Source organism: Phytophthora ramorum, assembly GCF_020800215.1.
Source record: "Phytophthora ramorum isolate Pr-102 chromosome Unknown Phyram_PR-102_s0012, whole genome shotgun sequence".
Lineage (NCBI taxonomy): Eukaryota > Oomycota > Peronosporomycetes > Peronosporales > Peronosporaceae > Phytophthora > Phytophthora ramorum.
In genome coordinates, this window is record NW_027150658.1 from 1,776,164 (window position 1) to 1,794,100 (window position 17,937).

Here is a 17,937-nt window from a genome sequence, read left to right on the forward strand (position 1 = left end):
CTCGGTGCAGCCATCGTCGTCGTCTCGAGTCTCCGCACTGTGAATTCGATAGTGAACGAGAGTCAGAGCCTCGAGGAACGAGGCAGAGGCTGATTGACGTCACTCGCACCCAATTTTTGCTATCCACTTTGTGCATTTGTGCATGTACAATTGCACGTTTTATGCTATGTCGATGCGGCTAGGAACTGACGTCGCGTCTTGGCCAGTGCCAATGGCCACCACACTGTACTATTGGCGCTGCATCGCATGCATGTCTGCCGCTCGTGTGACTCCAGTGGCTGGACTCGATTCCGGCGATATCATGGCGCCACGCAGTTTTGGCGGCGTCAATGCCATTGCGTCCAGACTCAGTCAGGGTTCAGCCTGCAAGGCGAACTAGATCAGACTTTATCAAATCGGAAATCTGGCGAGATGCGGAACCGGGCGTTCTTGGTGTTGTTCGATGCAAGGCCTCAACTCCTCTTCTGAGTGTTGCTGCAACTGGAAAGGGATGTTGTCACGTAGGACACACTCGACTGGGAAAGCGCGCGAAACCGTGAGCATGTCTCGAACAGGCGACCAAGTGTGCAGCTTTTGCTGGAACCGCAAGTGGCCTGCGACCGAGTGGACAGAATAATTGAGACTACAGGTTTAGGTAGAATGAGCACATGCAGACTACAAACGCAAGTGCAAAATGCCCTTCAACTTCGTCGTTGCGGATCACCGTACACAAGATGCGCTGCTAGAATGCCTCGTAAAGATAGCCGTACCTGGTACACCCATACACAGCTGTCTGCCTACAACGTTTAGAAAGAGGAAGAGATACATGTACCCCTGCGGTAAAGTTTGTTCCTTTGGGGCATGCATTTCGTCGGAATGCATGCTGACTGGTAAGCAATCGCTCAAAAAACGATGCGATTGGGTGAAAATGGCGTCGAGACCTCGCGATTCTCTCTGGTTGCATTCTCGATCTAGCCCGCCATGACCGCGACCAGCACTGAGTTGCTGGCGGGGACCGAGACCGTGCACCCGTACTATCGCCTGCTGCCGTCGTACATCACAACCGAGAGTGTGCAGGCAGAACGACAGGACTTCCTGAGCCGCATCCAGGTAAGCCGCGCAGAGGGGGGGGGGGGCAACAAACAGCCCGCTCGGATATTCTGACCACTCGTTGTTTGTCGTGCAGGAAACGCTGGAATGCCTGCAGAGTCTGCGTGGTGGGGAGGCACTCGACAGTGTGCTCCAGAATCGCCACTTTCGAGATGTGGATACATTGTTCAAGCTCAAGCACGAGTTGCCCGTGCAGCTGCACGTGCAACTGATCCGCGTCTTGGTGGAGCTGGTGTGGACGCGTGATGGACGCTGCTTTACCGATGTGGACATGGAGATTCGAGCCGTGAAGACGCTGCATTTGTTGCTGAAGAAGTGGAAGAAACGCCAGCGCGATCAAGAAGCTGCTCTGGCTGGCGACCTCGTGATCGACTGGAGGTCGGTGAAGCGCGCGATCGAGCGAGTATGCTTCCGCGCACCTGGATGCATCCAGCAGGCATCGCAGAGCTACTTGGCGAAGCTTACTAACACAACAACCAAGTGTGCGGAGGTGGCGCGAAGTTTTTTTCAAGCGACTGATCCTGCCGTGCCGCTTGTGATGGAGTTGTGGACGGAATTTGGTGTGAGCATCAAAGATGTGAAGACGACAGAGTGCTTTCGTGCACTGGCCTTTTTCTCATTTCTTCTTTCGCTGCCATCGTTTGAAGGCACAGAAACGGAGAAAGATGTCGTCGCGTTACTCCCCGAGTGGTTTTCAGTGTGGTCACTGATTTCACGGTGTAGCGAATGGGACGGCCATTGGATGAAGATTCTCTCTCGGGTGGCTAAACGATACCCCAGCACATCTATGCTGGACGAGTATCTCCCGTTTATATTTGCCAAGGTCCACGATCTTCTTGAGCTGCCTTCGGACCTGGGCTCCCCGTTCAAAAAACAGTTGTGGCCATCAGCATACACATCGATTAACGGATCAAAGCGCTTTAGCCAACACGTGATGCGTCTGTGCGTGTATCTCTTGCGTGATGCAAAGGATGATGACAGAAATGGAACTCCGAATCAATACCTTTTCGAGATACTGAGCTTGATGAAGTCATTTTTCCATCCATCCAACGTTGCAAATGTCGGCAATTCGCTTGCAACATTCGTCTACTATCTGAGCAATGCGTTGAGCAAGCGGCTTGGAAGTGAAAAGAAGAACAAGAAGGGTTTGAGCGCAATTTCAGTCTGTAAGATTGTGGACGCGATCCTGGGAATTTGCTTACTGGGAATTTACTCGAAGAATCGCGGAGTGGCTACCAAGTGCATGTATGTGATGAAGAATATCCTGTGTATCGACCCCACGCGCTGTGCGGCCCCAGTAATGGAGGAGATGCTCAAAGCACTTGACCCAATGGCCATGAGTCACTCTCACTTGGCGGTCACTGCCATCTCTTCGATGGCGGTGTTTATGTATCACTTAATGTGTGGACAGCACCCCCAAAGCACGGGATTGTTTTTCAGTACTTACTTGGAGCCAATGTTGAAGTTGACGTTACCAGGGATTGATGCGAATGATGAGAAGAAAACACAAGCGACAGTTCAGCTGTATTTTCACATACTTTCGTGGCTGCCCCTAGTGAATGATCCGGCTAAGGGTAATTTCCAGGCAACGAAGCAGCGAGGGGAGCTGTCAAACCAATTGTTTGCAGACATGAAAAGCAGTTTGTTTGCTGAAATCTGTTCTCTGGGCAGTCAAATTGACGAAAAAATGTGGGAAACTGGACCGTTCTTAGAGGAATGGACGTTTGCAGTGTTGGATCGTTGCTTTCAATTCATTCAGTCGCGTTCGGGTGCTAGGTCTGCCTCGCCCAATGCTGACAGAAGCGGGAAATCTTCCAAAAGAGATGGAAGTGAAGACGCGATCGTATTGCAGGTTTTGAACCTATTGGCCATTTTGTATGTACAAATGTCCCCAGAAATCTACACGCAGTGCCTGCGCAAGACTGTGGCTTTTGTGTCAAGTGCGTTCTACACTACAGCATTTGGAGGAAAGGTAATATCGACGTTGATCTTCAATTGCATGCAAGGAAATCCTTCCGAAGCCATCGCGCGGTTCATGCCGCTTGTTCTGGAGAATTTTCACGCTACGAAAACCAGCATTGATGTGGTCGGCTTGATGACGAACGAAAAAGTGTGGTACTTGCAGATTCTCAACGGCTTAGTGCGCTTTAGCCACCAAGATGATCGCATTCTACTGCGCTACCAGCCCGAACTGAAATTGATTCTGGCACAGTTTTTGAGCAGTGACGATGTCAAGGACGTCTACGAAGCTGCTGGTGCTGTATTACGGCATTTGCTCTCGGGTCTTGTAGGAGTTTACACGCACGACTTTCGCTCGTTACCTGCTGCCGAGTGGGTGGATGCAACATCTCCTAACAGCGGAGCTTTCCAGTACATGGGCATTGGAATTTCGCAGAACAAACTTTCGGTGAAATGGCACGAACCGAACGAAGCAGAGCTTTCGTTCGGATTTAACCTGCTGCAAGATCACGTAGTTGGAGCACTCGATGAGTTGGAACGCATGAGACAAGCCAAAAACCTAAATGCTCGTACGTGGACGCGCCTTCTAAATCAAGTGTTTCAGGGTCTTTGTGGGGCTGCAAACGTGCTGACTGATGACAGTGTCACGGAGGAAGGTGCGCTCTTGAGTGGTGCAAAGCTACTACTACTGAAGGCACTTGAGAGTAATAGGGATCTTTTCAAACAAATTGCGTCATTGAAAAGCTCCCTGATGAGCCGCGTTCACGATATTGCTGTCTTTTGGAGAGAAAATGGGAGTAAAAGTGCGATGGAGAATCAGGTTTGGCGGCTGCTGTTGGACATCATTCATCAGCTTTTAATTTGGAGAGGTGAACATCTTGACGAGTTCGGGATAAAAGAAGCTCAGAATTTGTATTCCAGACTTACGAGTTTGGATATTGCATCGCACGCGCATCGTAAAGCTGTTACTGCTGGCCATTCAGAGGATAAGGGCGAGCATGTGCTGGCATTGTCTCGAAACGAGCTGGTGGAGAAAGCGATGTTTTTCTACGCCAAGCGGAAGGTGCAGCAACACTTTGCAGTTGCAAGTGCGATTATGAAACCAGAAAGTGATAACGAAACACGCCAGCGCTACGAAACACTTTTGATGGACTTGGAGTGGCTTCTCACAAATCCGTATGAGGACGTTCGATCTAACGCGGCAGGAGTAATGAAGGAATGCTCGGTACTATATGCTAGGTGGGTATACTTCCGCCAGCCAAAGCAGATCGAGGAACTGGAAGGATTTAGCGATGCGATGCAGTTGAAAGAAGAGCACGTATCCGGGGTACTGCACATGCTGTCATTGCCACTCGCCCGTAGGAATTTGTGGAAAAGGCGCGACACCTTGCTCAAGCGGGTGCTTCTGGTGCTGTTGAAGAGCAATTATGCAATTGTAAAGCAAGTTGACAGCGAGGTGAGTAAGGTCAAGATCGAGGTAAAGCTGCAAAACTTCTTCCTTTCGCTCTTGTCGAACTGGAGATATATTCGTGGTCAAATAGTGGTACCGCCTCTTCTCGATATTCTAGTTGCAGCGGAACCCTCTACTACAGAACATTGGAAGTTCCAGCTGATGCACTTGGTAATGTTATATCTATTCTTGCAACTGGAAGAGATGCCAATTTCGCTGGACACGTGGAATCTCGCGGTTCGACAGCTTGGTAATGAGGTGCTTCCGGTACGGCAAATTGCATTGGAAGTGTTTCAGCAGCTTCTCAAGCTTCTGAAGTACAATCGCAAAACGGGTGGATCTGCAGATGGGGAAGCCCTTGACGAGCTCATCTATTCTGACAGTACGATGCAGACTCTTTTGGATGCTTTTGTCAATAATCACAAGAACTCGAACAGATTTGCAGCTTCTGCGGACGGCCAGCACGCTAATTCGGCCCCAAGTGACTGGTCATTTGGTGTAAACGAAGTCGTCCGGTATCTATCTAACAGCTCACAGTCATTTCCGAAAGCCCCACCTTTGTCGTCCGTGCGCCTGCTGAATCAAGCAAGCAATACGTTTACAAATGTTAGTTTATCCAGCATGAAGCTGATTCAAAAACTTGTGAAGAAGAACCCCGGCGCATTTTTTGGAAGCAGGGCGATGGAGATATTAAGAACGTTGGCAAACGAAGAGATTGGTGCCGACACTGCAGAAGAGGATCGACAGGCAGCGCTAAACACGTTGGCGGACTGTATTGCAGGTCTACTACATGCAATATTGAAATTGGAGCATACTGATGAAGAAGAAGCCACGAAGCACGTCGCTGTTGTGGTAAACCTCCTCAGACTAATTCTTCCACACGTAAGTATCGTACTGGTGGATCAGTGGGCGGAGGTACTTTACCTTTCATCGCGCCCATCGAGATCTGGTGCTGTGAAACTTTATCGACTAGAGCCACTGGTGAATTACTTGCTCCAAGAGTTGGAAGACTCATTTGCTCGGGCGACTGTTGAAGATTACGCACGTCAAGCAAAATGGCTGGCACTGGTGGAAGCAACTGGGATTCATTTGCTTGGAGCGGCGGCTTTGACGCCTGACCAGTCCCTTCATACGTTGGCATCCGAGTTTGGACAACGGGTGCTAAGTGTGATTCGAGAGCACGCTCTGGCACACCAGTACAAGATTATTCGGGATCGCGCAGGGAAAATGCTCTTTTTGTTGGGTGCTTACGCCTTTCCGACGTCTTCGTTGTCGATCGGATCATCTTCGGCTCCGATCATCCTGTCAGGCATGCCATTGAATCAGCTTTTGACTGCCAGTGCCTTGGTTGGTGATGGTATTGGCAACGAGGATAATGTATTGACGGAGACCAAGCCAGCGAAGGACACACTTTTGCATGCAAGGGAGACCGCGATGCAGTGGCTGTCATGCTGCGAAAAGCATGGTGATGGACGGGATATACGCGCGATGATCGACGATTTACTCCCTGTTGCCCTTCTGTCACAGAGTCACCCGAAGGCAGAAGTAGCTGTCCAAGCGAAGAATATCACGGATGCTGTATCTCTGTCGTTGAGAATGTGTTTCGTGCCGCATGACTCTGTTGGTGAACGTGCAGTGACTTGTTTGCTGGAGCTGCTGAAACGCTTGTCAACCTCGAAGATGTGGAAGACACGCGGTGCCGTGTTGCGCTTCACCATGACTTTCGCCTTTTATCACTGGATATTCTTTTCCATCGCCTTGAAGGAACAGGTGCACAGGCTTGTCTGTGCCTTTTTGACAGACGAACAGCGGGAGGTGCAAGCCATGGCAAAATACGCTCTGCGCGGGCTTCTCCACAATGAGCAGCAATCGGCTGTGGAGGCGATGAGTGTGCGCTTGACTGAGAGCGCTGGACAAGCACGCGTGAAGTTTCCGAAACTGACCCGTCGTTACGAGCGCCTGAAAGATGAAAGCGCGCCAGAAGAGGAACTCAAGAAGATTCATGATCGATTGAAAGCGCTTGAAGTGAAGATGACGGAGAGCGTGCTTAGCTTGAGCGCCATCGTCCTTGCGTTCCCGCACGACGTGCCACGTTTCGTGCCGCCAATCTTCGAAGAACTGGGCCGCTTCTTGTACATGAAGAGGTCATCAAACACCATATCGTTTTTGGAGAAGGCAGCGAAGGAAACGCTGCTGGACTTTAAGCGCACGCACCAGGACAACTGGTTGGAGACGAAGGCCGAGTTTTCGCAAGCGCAGCTTGACGTGATTGAAGATGTAGCCATCGCACCGAGCTACTTCAGCTAAGCACGATGCATCTTTCTGCTTATATGTTAATCGAATGGAAGCATATAACTTGACGAACAATGGCGGGTGCCAAAAGCAAACGACAACTTCAACTTTCCTGCTCTTATAGAGAGTTTTTCTTGTAGAGGACCAGAGTCCCGAATTTTGATTCGGATTTTGATTATTTTGGGTGGTTACCCTGGACTCCCCCATAGTGAGTTCGAGTCTGACAGAGCCCGAGGAATCGCCGTGGCGTAACCGGGTACAGTCTTCAGGTCAAGCGGCTTCAAGCTTCGCGCGCTCGTCGGAGCCAGATCTCCCTGCCGCCATGGTGGGCAACAAGCACAAGAACGGCATCATCTGCACGTTCCCGGACTGCAACAGGCCCATGCGCACGCAGAAGTTTAAGATGCACTTCTCCAAGAAGCACCTGAAGGAAGGCGAGGTCTACTCGGTGGAGCATCGGCGCCAGTACGAGGTGGCGAGGGAGGACAATGTCCGTACTATCGTGAAGCATGAACTTATCCCCGCCACCGCTACCACTGCAGCACCGATGCTGTCGTCGGTGGAAGAGGTTTCTCGCACGGAGACCACGAACGCATCGGTGATCTCAACTGCTGCTGTTGCTGCTGCACACGAGGCAATCCAGACTCAGGCGAAGGAGCTCGCCCTGCTTCAGTCACAGCAGACACAGCTTGCCTCGCACTACGTAGCCTCTGATGTCAAGACGGAAGAAGCCGGTGACGCAGTGTCGCCGCCTGTCTCCGCCAACACGGCTTCCGTGTTGTCAGCAACCTCTGCTGAACAAACTAGCGGCAGCAAACGCCTGGCGTCGGCAATGGAAACCTCCCAAGGCGCCATCGATCCAACAAGCGCGTTGCTGATGCAGTTCATAGCGCTGATGGACCAGCGGTTCCAGGAGCTTGTAGGCAAGATGGGCGAAATGATCGACGTGCAGAAGGATCTAATCGATACACTTCAAGCCAGCAACCCGAACGGACAGGCCCCAGCGTCAGCTTTCTCGTCCGCCGTCGAAGTGATCATGAAGAGACGGAAAACAGAAATGAGCCCTAGCGGCAATGAAAATGGCAAAGCCGAGACCAATGTCGAGACCCAAGGACTTGGTAACAACGGTGTCGTCTTGTAGACAGCGTGACGAGAATTGACTTCCTTGATATAACCTTTACCTCGCATCAAAGTTGCGCTCCCAATGTCAAAGTAGCTCAAGGTAATGAAACCCAATTTACTCAATGTCAAAGTATGTCAAAGTAGCCATTTCGTCGACTGTCAATGTAGCCATTTCGTCGACTGGTCGTGGTGTGCACCACACCTCGCCGTCTTCCAACCAATTCGCGCTAACAAGCAAAAAGAATGAGTGAGCAAGCGGTGGAAGCGTTCGGCAGCGTGGAGCAGACGCTGGCGGCGGTAGAGGAGCATCTGGCCGTATTCAAGCAGACCTCAATGGAGGACTTTGTGGCCCCATTGAGCCCACTGGAGCGTGCGAAGGTGCAGGTCTCGTTGGGTACGTGCGGCAAAATTTTCGTCTCGCTTCGTTGATCGAATTGGCTGCTCATTTACTAAGCTGCTTGTGCCTATCTGTTGCTGCCGTACCACCAGCCTACACTATCAACGCACTGCTTTTCGTGTTCCTTAAGACGCAGGGTGTTTCTCCGAAGGACATTCGACAGACGCACGTCAAGCAGGAACTGGTACGGACGGATGCCCTACTACTCTTCAAGCAACCCGAGGTGGCTAACAATTCGCGTGCGTGTTGTTTGAACATGTTGCAGGAGCGTGTCAAGGCATTTATTAAGAAGATTAAAGACGCGGAAGAGCTCGCGAAGGGCCCCAAGCTGGTGCTTGACAAAGACGCCTCAAAGAGGTTCATTCACAATGCGCTTAGCTCAGACCAAGTGTACGTGGATGCAGTGAACGTCAAGAAGGATGGGGAGAGTAGCAAGGCTGATACGAAGACAGACGCATCAAAGATAGACGGCAAGGGGAAGCGGACGGCGTCTAAGTCCTCCGGCAAGAAGAACAAGCGCCAGCGAAAACACTAAAGTAGTTTGCCACCTCATGTGCTTGCCAGCATGGGCGACATGCTGGTGGAATCGATATTGCATTGATACGTTGTTATTTGCAAGGAGCCGTGCATTCAAGTACTTGTCATACATAGTTATAGACACACTTGATCTGCTGAGGGTGCGTTTCCTGGCGGCATAGCGGACACTCGGCTTTGTTCTTCTGGCACCAGCCCACGATACACTCCCAACAAAAGACGTGACCACAAGGGGTAGCGGCAGGGGATACGCGTTCGCCCAGGCACAGAGCACACTTACGACGGGATTGTCGTTGACCTCCATCATTCGCGGTCACTGATTGTTCCTGCGACGACCCAGGACTCGCGCTTCCAAGTGAGAGCGACGTCGGCACCCTGTCTGAATGGGCAAACACCGTCGCGGGAACACCAGCAGCAGCTCTAGCCTCTTGCTGGCGCAGCTTCTTCTCCAGCTTGTAGTGCCCGTGAACGCGCTTGAGTTCAATTATGGCGGTGGCGAGCAGCCTCAGCGACATCATGTACCCCAGAAGCGACAGATTCATGCCTGGTATCAGGTCCTTTCGAACGAAAACGTACTGGATATTGGCTATCCGCTTCGTAAGATGCAGGTACTGAGCAAACACGTAGAAAGCTGCAAGGTGTGCATGGACTCCCCACTGTTGCACAGACGCTAAACTGAATTCGTAGGACGCTGGGAACACATCATTCTCGAGCCACGCATTCATTGTCTTGAGCTTTGACACTGCTCGATCCAGTTGTTGGAGCAATCGTTGCGGCATCAACACAGCCAACTGACTTTCCGGAGAGAGTTGAGCTTCAACAGAACCTTCTGTTGCCGTAGTGGCCGCCGCCTCACGACGAAGGCGAAGCTGTTGCTCCATACGCTCTCGAGGCGTGTGCGTAAGTTGGTTCAGATTTTTCCAACCGCTCTGTGATCGCGCTGCCAGGTACCGTGGCAGGACGGCGCACGCGAGCCACAATGCATGCCGTCGAATCCGCACAGGCTCCACGGATTTGGAGCCTGCGTTAGTGACTCGGATGATGTCACAGAACTCTTCCCCCAGCGTTTGACCAGGCTGCTGCACACTGACGGAGAGCGCGTGATACAGCAGAGAGGACAGTGCTGCTAGCTCCGGCAACAGTTGCGACAGAAGGTGGGCCCCGCACCCACGCTCCAGTACTTCGCGCAGCAGGTTCTTGAGCTCGCTCTCGTACACCGCGTCCTTGTTCTCCGCCAGGAGGAGCTCGGCACAGGCGCCTGCCGTCGGGAACGCGTCAGCAGCGTGAAACGGCGCCATTGCGACCTGCGTCTCGAGGGCTCAATCTGGATGTGTGCATGCATCATCAGCGCGTCTTGAACTTGTCCAAACCTATACTTAGTCATAAAATATGATTACCAATAGGTTCAGGATCGAGTGGGGAGTGGCGCCAGTAACAAGACAGAAAGCTCTCGCCGTATCTGCTGCTTGCTCTCCGTCTCCGGCGCTGAAGTGGTCGACCTCTCGACCCAAGCCGACGAAGCGAAGATGGTGATGACCAAGAGCAGCAAGATGCTCAACTACATCAACTACCGCATGAAGGTGACGTTGCAGGACTCGCGCGTGCTCATCGGCTACTTCATGGCCTTCGACAAGCACATGAACCTGGTGCTGGGCGACTGCGAGGAGTTCCGCACGCTTAAGGCCAAGGTCAAGTCGGCGGTGTCGGAGGAGCGTGTGGAGAAGCGCCACCTGGGACTTGTGCTGCTGCGTGGAGAGAGCGTCGTGTCCCTCACGGTGGAAGGTCCTCCGCTCGCCAAGGAGAGCGAGACTGTCGGCCCTAACGGACCCGGTGTAGCGCGCGCCGCAGGACGTGGTATCCCAGCAGCGCCGATGGGTGCACCTCCTATGGGCCTCATGGCGCCCATGCGTGGCATTGGAGGCCCGGCCCCCGGAATGATGCAGCCAGGACAAGGTACGACTCGGGAATCATTTTGTTTTTTTTAGCACAGAGGCTGTGGCGATGCAGTGATGTGTGGCTGGCTCCAAGTGATCTATCGAACAGATAAGTGATCGGGCGCACGGCTTTTCTCCGAACCCGACTGAGCACCACATAGGAAACTACTGCCTACGATCTTAGTATGATGGAGCCAGCCCCAACTCAGCAAGCCAACGCGAGCAGCTCTTGTGCAGTCTGTAGCCGTGGATACGAGGTTGTGGTGCTAACGCTTGTGCTTTCGACGTGTGTATTACATTGTATTTGTAGTGGCGGCAATGGCACAGCCGCAGTCATATGGTCGCGGTCGCGGAATTCCTGGGCCCCCGGGCGGTATGATGCCACCCCCACGACCGATGCCGGGCATGGGAATGCCACCTCCAGGTATGGGCCCGCCGCCTGGAATGGGCCCCCCGCCAGGAATGATGCCCCCCCCGGGCATGCGCGGTCCTCCTGGCCCACCGCCTGGTATGCGTGGTCCGCCTGGTCAGTAATTGCAGACATCGCATTTCGACTGTCGTAGAGCCATACACGGGCGCCAGGAAAGAGGAAGGAAGACAGGTGGAGATCAAGCTGGAAACGAGCAACCTCGTTGCTGTCTGCCGGTGGCCACGCTGAGAGAAAAGAGGTATTACTGACATATAAGTTATAGTATTTGCTTTCTCGCGTGCTTAAAATCCTACCCGTGCCAATGGTAAGTTTTGCCATGTCGTCTCCACGATCTCGTTATCTTTCTGCTTCACTACATTTACGACACAGTATCGAACGCGCCGGGCGAAAAAGTCTTACAGTCGGTTCCACACCTGCTCTTCCGAGTCGTCCTGAACCACAGCGTGCTCCATGATGAACTTGCCTTCTTTGTACTTTTGGGAACTCTCCATGGCTTTAATCTGCCCAGTAACATGATAAGTGCCAGTCATCATCAACACCGAGTGCCGCTTGCAAGGCTTGTTCTAAGCTACGTACATATTTCCAGCCCAGTACAAAGTCACACTGGCTGCACAGCACGTCGGCGATGGTGTGCATCCCTGTCATCAGATAGCGGTTCCGAGCTGGGCCGACACGAACATTGTACCTTGACATCAAAGTCATATGCTACGTCTGAGCACTTCAACCTGGCACGTATTGTTTGATGCTGTGCGTACATGTTGTTCATGAGGAAAGCCTTCCCGGTACGTCCAAAGAATGTCTTGGAGACGACATCGTCGCGGTCAGCCACCACGTTTCCACAGTCAGCGCAGCGGAAGGCATGCATGCCTTCAACGTCACATAGTTCCCGCGAGAATCCGAAGGCCTTGCTCCTGCCGCAGTTCTCACTGCCACCCCCAGAGGCGCACCAGGTCTCCTCGGCTTGACGCAGCGGCGCGTCATCATCTTCCTGGTCACCTGCCACGTCGTCGTCGCCGTCGCTGTCGCTAGACAGCTCCACTCGTGGTGCACGCCGCCATGCGCTGCGATTCTCCAGATACTCAACGTGCTTGCAACCGCTGCGGATCACCACGAGAGGCGGCATGATGAATGGAGCTTTTCCTTCTACTTTTTGTTTTGTTTTTAGTACAGGACCAATATTGTACTAAATGTAGCCATTCTCGTTTTAACTGCCCTTTCAAGATGTAAAGCGGAGCTCGAACACGACGCTCCAGTCATCCTCGTCAACAGGCAGTGGTCGACCTAGTGCGCCTACCAACGCCGTGACGGTCTTGCGAGACGCCAGACGCACCGATGGGTGCTTGCACACCGTAAAACCCATCTGCTTCGCTGCCGCTACGAAGTGCGAAGCTGTGCACTTGCTCACGTCGCAGGTTCCCTCACAGGTGCCTCGACATGGATCCATCGAGAGCAGCGCCACGGACTTGGCGCCAGGACGGAGGACGGAGTGGATCGTCTCAAGAAGTGGAATGTGAAGATCTCGCCCCAACTGAGTGATCTCGCTCCCCAGCATTGTGTCGAACTTGTGAACAAACGGCGCGATGGACTCGGTCACGCCCCACTCAAGCTCCCCGCTCGAGGCCACCGGCGGTGACTCATCAACCTCACGCTCCGCCCAAAGGTGCCGGTTGAGGGCAATATTTCTTGCCAGCAAATCCGGATATTCGTCCGTTAAGACCACCGATTCGGCGCCTAACGTGGCAGCCACGAGTCCGCACATGCCGCAACCAGCGCCCAGCTCAATCACGTCGCGCGTCTGCACAACGTCCTCGTCGTGCGCCTCCAGGAACTCGCACAGAACGAGCGCGCCAGCCCATACTTCACCACCCAAACCATCCACCTTGGAAGTGTCCTGCACCACGCGAACGCAGATGCCGCTCCGCGGCTCCTGTAGGTGGAACGCGGCCTCGTGCTCCTGCTGCTGTGTGCTCATCTTCGCCAGTCACTGACTGCTCTTGTCTGGTCCGTGCCCAGAAGTGTACACTACGTTCTGATTGGCTAATCGTTGGCAAAAGACTAGAGATACATCTCGCACAAAGTTACCCCATTTGACTGATCATTATCCCCGTTTTAGTGACGACTCGCCAAACGCCAGGAATGGTTGGAGGCGCCGACAACATCAAACGACACACGCTGGAGCACTCCTCTTCTTCTACCGCGTCTGCAACAGCGTCTGCGCGTAGATAAACCATGGAGGCCTTGAACGCGTCCCGACCCGATGTGATCGGCAAGCTGCCGCAGCTGCAGAACATGGTGAAGCGTGACCCCGTGGGCTACCGCACCGAGTTCCTCATGCAGCTGCGCCACTTCGAAAGCGAGTATCAACTTTTCCTGCTGCAACCCACGAAGGAGTCGGCGCACTTTGGCGCGCTCGTGAGCTTTCTGAGCCATGTGGCCAAGTGTTTCCCAGTTGACATGGCAGCCTTTCCCGAGCAGATCATGGGGCTGCTGCGGGACAACTATCTGGTGCTGGAGCCCGAGCTCCGCAAGACGCTGGTGCAGAGCCTCATGCTCCTCCGCAACCGCAGCCTGGTGGACGCTATTACGCTGCTTAAACTCTTCTTCGAATTGTTCCGCTGCCCGGACAAGCGGCTGCGCGAGCTCCTGTACAAGCACATTGTGTCGGACATCCGCCAGCTCAACGCCACGTCGCGCAATGTGAAGGTGAACAAAGCACTGCAGAACTTCCTATTTGAGATGCTCCAGGACGAGAGCGAGCACGCGGCTATCAAGTCGCTGCAGGTGCTCATGGACCTCTTCAAGCGCAAGATTTGGCACGACCAGCGCAGTGTGAACGTGATTGCCACCGCTTGCACGAGCAAAAACACTAAGCTGCTGGTGATTGCGCTGAGTTTCTTTTTGGGAATCGACGAAGATATTCTTGAGGATGAAGAGAAGCAGAAGAAGGAGAAAAAGGCTCTCGTGGCGGTGGACTTCCACTCTCACTCAAAGAAGACGAAGAAGCGTCAACGTGACACGTTGCAGGCACTCAGCAAAAACAAGAAGGCACGTAAACGCGAACTTGATTTCATGGCCACGTTCCCAGCCATCGAGCTACTGAACGACCCTCAGGGCGTTGCTGAGCGTCAGCTTAAGCTGCTCAAAAGTTGCACTGAACGTTTTGAGGTGAAGCTGCTGATGATGAATTTCATCGGCCGTGTTCTGGGCTTCCACAAGCTTGTGGTGCTTCCTTTCTACCCGCTGTTACAGCGCTATTTGCAGTCTCACCAGCAAATGTGACTGCTATCTTAGCGTACTTGGTGCAATCGTGCCACGATGAAATCCCGCCTGAAGAGCTCCATCCTATTGTCAAGAGCATCGCGCACAACTTCGTCACGGAGCGATGTTCGTCCGAGGTGATTGCTGTGGGCATCAATTCTATGCGCGAGCTTTTCCGCCGCATTCCACTCCTGCTTGAATGCGAGGGAATGGACGTGCTTGTGAGCGATTTGGTTCAGTACAACCGCGCGCGCGACAAAACGATCGTCATGGCAGCTCGTGGTGTGCTTAACCTCATTCGCGACATTCATCCGGCACTGCTTAAGCGCAAACAACGTGGCAAGTTTCACAACGAAGCAGCAAAACCGCATCGCTTCGGAGAACTTGTTGCAAGCGAAGGTGTTGACGGTGCTGAGCTTCTGGCTGAGGCCGAGGCGGCTGGACGCTTTGATGGCGAAGATAACAAGGATGGTTGGGAAGTGGCATCGTCCACGTCGGATGAAGACGGCTCTGAGGATGAGTGGGTGAATATGTCGTCTGATGAGGAGGACACCGAACGTGGAAACGACGATGGCAACAGCGAGGCAAATGATGGCGAGGCAGAGGAGGGAGCAACGAGGAAGTGCCGGAAATTGAACAGAAGGATCGTCTAGACGCTCGTCGCATCCTGACGCCGCTTGATTTTGAACGCATTGAAATGCTGAAGAAGGAGCGCGATGCCGCTCTGAAGGACCCGAAGTCCCGCAGCAAGCGCAAGGCTGAGGAAGATGCTGCGAAGGCAAGTTCTGACGCTACCAAGGTTAACCCCACAGATTTGGAAGGCTACTCGAAGAAGAAGCGTATGACCCAGGAGGAACGGCTGCGCGTTGTGCTGGAAGGCCGCGAGGACTACAAGCACAAGCGCTCGGGTGGTGGTACCACCAACACGGAGAAGAAGCGTTTGAAGCACTTCATGATGATCAAGAAGAGCAAATCGGTGCAGTCGAAGGTGCTTGTATCGGCTCGCCAGGTGCAGAGCCAGAACAACCGCGTGGTGAAGAAGATCCTTAAGCATGACGCTAAGAAGCGCCGCAAGATTTAGAAAGCGACTTGTGTAGTTAGATGCATGTTGCACAATCTATGAATGAAAACCTGAACTTGTTATCAACCGTTCGTTTAGCTGAAGAATCCCTAACTCTTGACTACTGCAATTGCAACGGAATGAACATAGGCACTTTGCTATTACTTTTTATCGAGACGCCTTGACGCTCGACCCCGCCGCCCTAATGCATTCTTGCTTAACGCTCTCAACCGGCACTCGTTTCTTCTAAATCTGCGCTAGCGTTCTCACCCCTAGACTTCCATGGACTTCTGCTGCTTTAGCTGAAGCTCATCCTGGATTTCCTGAATGGTCTTACCCTTCGTCTCAGGCACATACTTGAGTGTGAAGGCGAGCGCCATGCACAGCGCTACACCAAACGGCACGAACGTGTACTCGCCCAGCTCACGCTGCATGGTTGGGAACATGAGTCCAACCAAGAAACTGCACGACCAGTTCACCATGGTGGCAATGCTCATGGCCGTCGGGCGCGGCTTGGCCGGGAACATCTCGGCCACAATCAGCCAAGGAATGGGGCCCAGGCCAATCTCAAAGAACCACACGAAGCACATGACACCACCCACACTGGCCATACTTGCAAACGGCAACACGTTCATCAAACCTAGAGTCAGCACGATGCTGGAGAAGATCATGCCCACAGCCGAGTAGATCAGCAGCGGTCGACGACCAGCCGTATCCATAAGCACAAGGGCAACGCCCGTCGAGATAACGTTCACCGTATACACCAGCGTCGCACCCCCAGCGGGTCCTTCAGACCCACGTTCTTAAAGAACGAGCTAGCGTAGAACATGACGGCGTTGATACCGCTAAACTGCTGCGCGACCTGCAGCACCACAGCTGCCACGAGCGGGAAGCGAATGCTACGGTCCCTGAGCACATCCCAAATGCCCGTGTTGGCACCGGATTCATTGTCGCTGGCTGAGCAAATGCTGTCGATTTCCTCGTACACGTCGTTGGAGCCGCGCAACCGGCGCAGAATGTCGGCCGCCTCTTTGGGCTTGTTCTTGGTCAGAAGCCAACGCGGACTCTCCGTCAGAAGCGATGCCAGGGCCAGTTGCAGAATTCCCGGAACGGCCGTGAAACCAAAGAGCAAACGCCAACCAGGCTGCGCAAGGCCGTGGCTTTCTCCAGAGTAGCTAAACGCCAGCAGGTCAGCAGCTAATATGCCCATGACCATAAACAACTGGTAGCCCGTACCCAAAGCGCCACGTAGATTGGGCGGCGCGAGCTCGCCAAGATACAGCGGCACCACAACACTTACAGTTCCCGAGGCGAAGCCCACTAGGAAGCGACCCAAAATGAGAGCGTAGATGTTGACAGACAGAGCCATGATGGCGCCTGCGATAATGAAGAGGAACGAGTCCACCAGTAGCGCCTTCTTACGGCCCAGGACCGTGCTCACTTGGCCCGCCGTGAGCGACCCGATAGGGCCACCCACAGCAAAAATGGACACACAGATAGCCCACTGCATGTCAGAGTGGCCGGGGAAGATGATGTCAGGGTTGATACCACCCGTCACGCCCGTGTTGTAGCCGAACTGGAAGGCGCTCATTAGCGCCACACCACAGCTCAGCAGCAACGGGTAGGTGTACCCCGGCTCAGGGAACTCATCGTCGGCTCCGAGCAGCGGCTGGTCTTCTCCTCTGGCCACAAGGTTGGTGAAACTCCCCCAGGAGCTGCGCGACTTGAGGTTGGAGAAGCTGCGCTCGCGCTGGAAGGACTGCCGCCGCATGCCCGGCAGCACCGAGAAGGGCAGCTCCTGGTACAGACGCTTCTGCTCCTCGACTGTTGTCACACGTCACAGATTGAACCATATGAGTGAGACCGGGCGGCCATTCATCCTCAACAGCGGTGGCCTTACCATAGAACTGGAGGTTCTGCGCCGTGTTGCTGCGCTTCTTGAGCCCCTCGGCGATCTTGAGGTCGGCCCAGCTACCGTTGGTGCCCAGCGCCACATCGCTCTGCGAGTGCTGCATCTTGTCTACCGCGTTCCTCGAGTCTGTAGGATCACCCCGAACACGACGTGGAGTCTTAAGAGCGAGAAGGCGAATGAGCCAAGTGGCTCGTACGGTTGTGTCGAGCAAGATCGGCGACGGTCGCGTAACGACAGCACGCGGGCTCGGCCGCGGGTTCAACGTGGCTCTGTTAGTTTGGCAATAGTGAAGCGATTTATGTAGCTGGATCTTCCATTCAGATTTGATAGCTGCGCATATAGATGTTTGTATGCTTGACGAAACGAATCTTTGCAAGAGCCCCCTCTTTTGGCAAGCGAACGCTAGGATGCATCACCATCCCCTACAAGTAACAGAGTAACCTGTCCGTCCGTCCGTCGTCCGTCCGTCTGTCCGTCATTCCGTACGCACCTCGAGCGTA

The 17,937-nt window shown here is 53.5% G+C and overlaps 12 protein-coding genes across 12 annotated transcripts; 7 read left to right on the top strand and 5 right to left on the bottom strand.

Annotated features, from left to right (window-relative positions):
• Positions 1-960: 960 nt before the first annotated feature.
• On the top strand, positions 961-6,805 carry KRP23_11773 (Proteasome activator complex subunit 4; the record flags this gene model as incomplete). Its single annotated transcript, XM_067882349.1, has 2 exons — positions 961-1,089; positions 1,166-6,805. 2 exons carry the CDS (start codon positions 961-963, stop codon positions 6,803-6,805), a joined length of 5,769 nt encoding a protein of 1,922 aa, XP_067740610.1.
• Positions 6,806-7,112: 307 nt separating this feature from the next.
• On the top strand, positions 7,113-7,931 carry KRP23_11774 (uncharacterized protein; the record flags this gene model as incomplete). Its single annotated transcript, XM_067882350.1, has 1 exon — positions 7,113-7,931. The coding sequence occupies one exon, from the start codon at positions 7,113-7,115 to the stop codon at positions 7,929-7,931; it is 819 nt and encodes a 272-aa protein (XP_067740611.1).
• Positions 7,932-8,155: 224 nt separating this feature from the next.
• On the top strand, positions 8,156-8,844 carry KRP23_11775 (Nuclear nucleic acid-binding protein C1D; the record flags this gene model as incomplete). The annotated part of the gene is made up of 3 exons (XM_067882351.1): positions 8,156-8,306; positions 8,402-8,493; positions 8,575-8,844. The coding sequence occupies 3 exons, from the start codon at positions 8,156-8,158 to the stop codon at positions 8,842-8,844; spliced, it is 513 nt and encodes a 170-aa protein (XP_067740612.1).
• Positions 8,845-8,950: 106 nt separating this feature from the next.
• On the bottom strand, positions 8,951-10,141 carry KRP23_11776 (Peroxisome biogenesis factor 10; the record flags this gene model as incomplete). Its single annotated transcript, XM_067882352.1, has 1 exon — positions 8,951-10,141. The coding sequence occupies one exon, from the start codon at positions 10,139-10,141 to the stop codon at positions 8,951-8,953; it is 1,191 nt and encodes a 396-aa protein (XP_067740613.1).
• A 228-nt stretch (positions 10,142-10,369) lies between these two features.
• Positions 10,370-11,311, top strand: KRP23_11777 (Small nuclear ribonucleoprotein-associated protein B; the record flags this gene model as incomplete). Its single annotated transcript, XM_067882353.1, has 2 exons — positions 10,370-10,796; positions 11,088-11,311. The coding sequence occupies 2 exons, from the start codon at positions 10,370-10,372 to the stop codon at positions 11,309-11,311; spliced, it is 651 nt and encodes a 216-aa protein (XP_067740614.1).
• Positions 11,312-11,602: 291 nt separating this feature from the next.
• On the bottom strand, positions 11,603-12,330 carry KRP23_11778 (Protein yippee-like; the record flags this gene model as incomplete). Its single annotated transcript, XM_067882354.1, has 3 exons — positions 11,603-11,707; positions 11,784-11,892; positions 11,963-12,330. The coding sequence occupies 3 exons, from the start codon at positions 12,328-12,330 to the stop codon at positions 11,603-11,605; spliced, it is 582 nt and encodes a 193-aa protein (XP_067740615.1).
• Positions 12,331-12,423: 93 nt separating this feature from the next.
• KRP23_11779 (Protein-lysine methyltransferase METTL21D) lies at positions 12,424-13,179 on the bottom strand (the record flags this gene model as incomplete). The annotated part of the gene is made up of 1 exon (XM_067882356.1): positions 12,424-13,179. One exon carries the CDS (start codon positions 13,177-13,179, stop codon positions 12,424-12,426), a length of 756 nt encoding a protein of 251 aa, XP_067740616.1.
• A 257-nt stretch (positions 13,180-13,436) lies between these two features.
• KRP23_11780 (Protein SDA1-like protein) lies at positions 13,437-14,486 on the top strand (the record flags this gene model as incomplete). The annotated part of the gene is made up of 1 exon (XM_067882357.1): positions 13,437-14,486. One exon carries the CDS (start codon positions 13,437-13,439, stop codon positions 14,484-14,486), a length of 1,050 nt encoding a protein of 349 aa, XP_067740617.1.
• A 140-nt stretch (positions 14,487-14,626) lies between these two features.
• KRP23_11781 (Protein SDA1-like protein) lies at positions 14,627-15,118 on the top strand (the record flags this gene model as incomplete). Its single annotated transcript, XM_067882358.1, has 1 exon — positions 14,627-15,118. The coding sequence occupies one exon, from the start codon at positions 14,627-14,629 to the stop codon at positions 15,116-15,118; it is 492 nt and encodes a 163-aa protein (XP_067740618.1).
• Positions 15,119-15,162: 44 nt separating this feature from the next.
• On the top strand, positions 15,163-15,546 carry KRP23_11782 (uncharacterized protein; the record flags this gene model as incomplete). The annotated part of the gene is made up of 1 exon (XM_067882359.1): positions 15,163-15,546. The coding sequence occupies one exon, from the start codon at positions 15,163-15,165 to the stop codon at positions 15,544-15,546; it is 384 nt and encodes a 127-aa protein (XP_067740619.1).
• A 251-nt stretch (positions 15,547-15,797) lies between these two features.
• Positions 15,798-16,244, bottom strand: KRP23_11783 (Glucose transporter type 1; the record flags this gene model as incomplete). Its single annotated transcript, XM_067882360.1, has 1 exon — positions 15,798-16,244. One exon carries the CDS (start codon positions 16,242-16,244, stop codon positions 15,798-15,800), a length of 447 nt encoding a protein of 148 aa, XP_067740620.1.
• A 32-nt stretch (positions 16,245-16,276) lies between these two features.
• Positions 16,277-17,540, bottom strand: KRP23_11784 (Solute carrier family 2, facilitated glucose transporter member 4; the record flags this gene model as incomplete). Its single annotated transcript, XM_067882361.1, has 2 exons — positions 16,277-17,349; positions 17,426-17,540. The coding sequence occupies 2 exons, from the start codon at positions 17,538-17,540 to the stop codon at positions 16,277-16,279; spliced, it is 1,188 nt and encodes a 395-aa protein (XP_067740621.1).
• Positions 17,541-17,937: the final 397 nt, after the last annotated feature.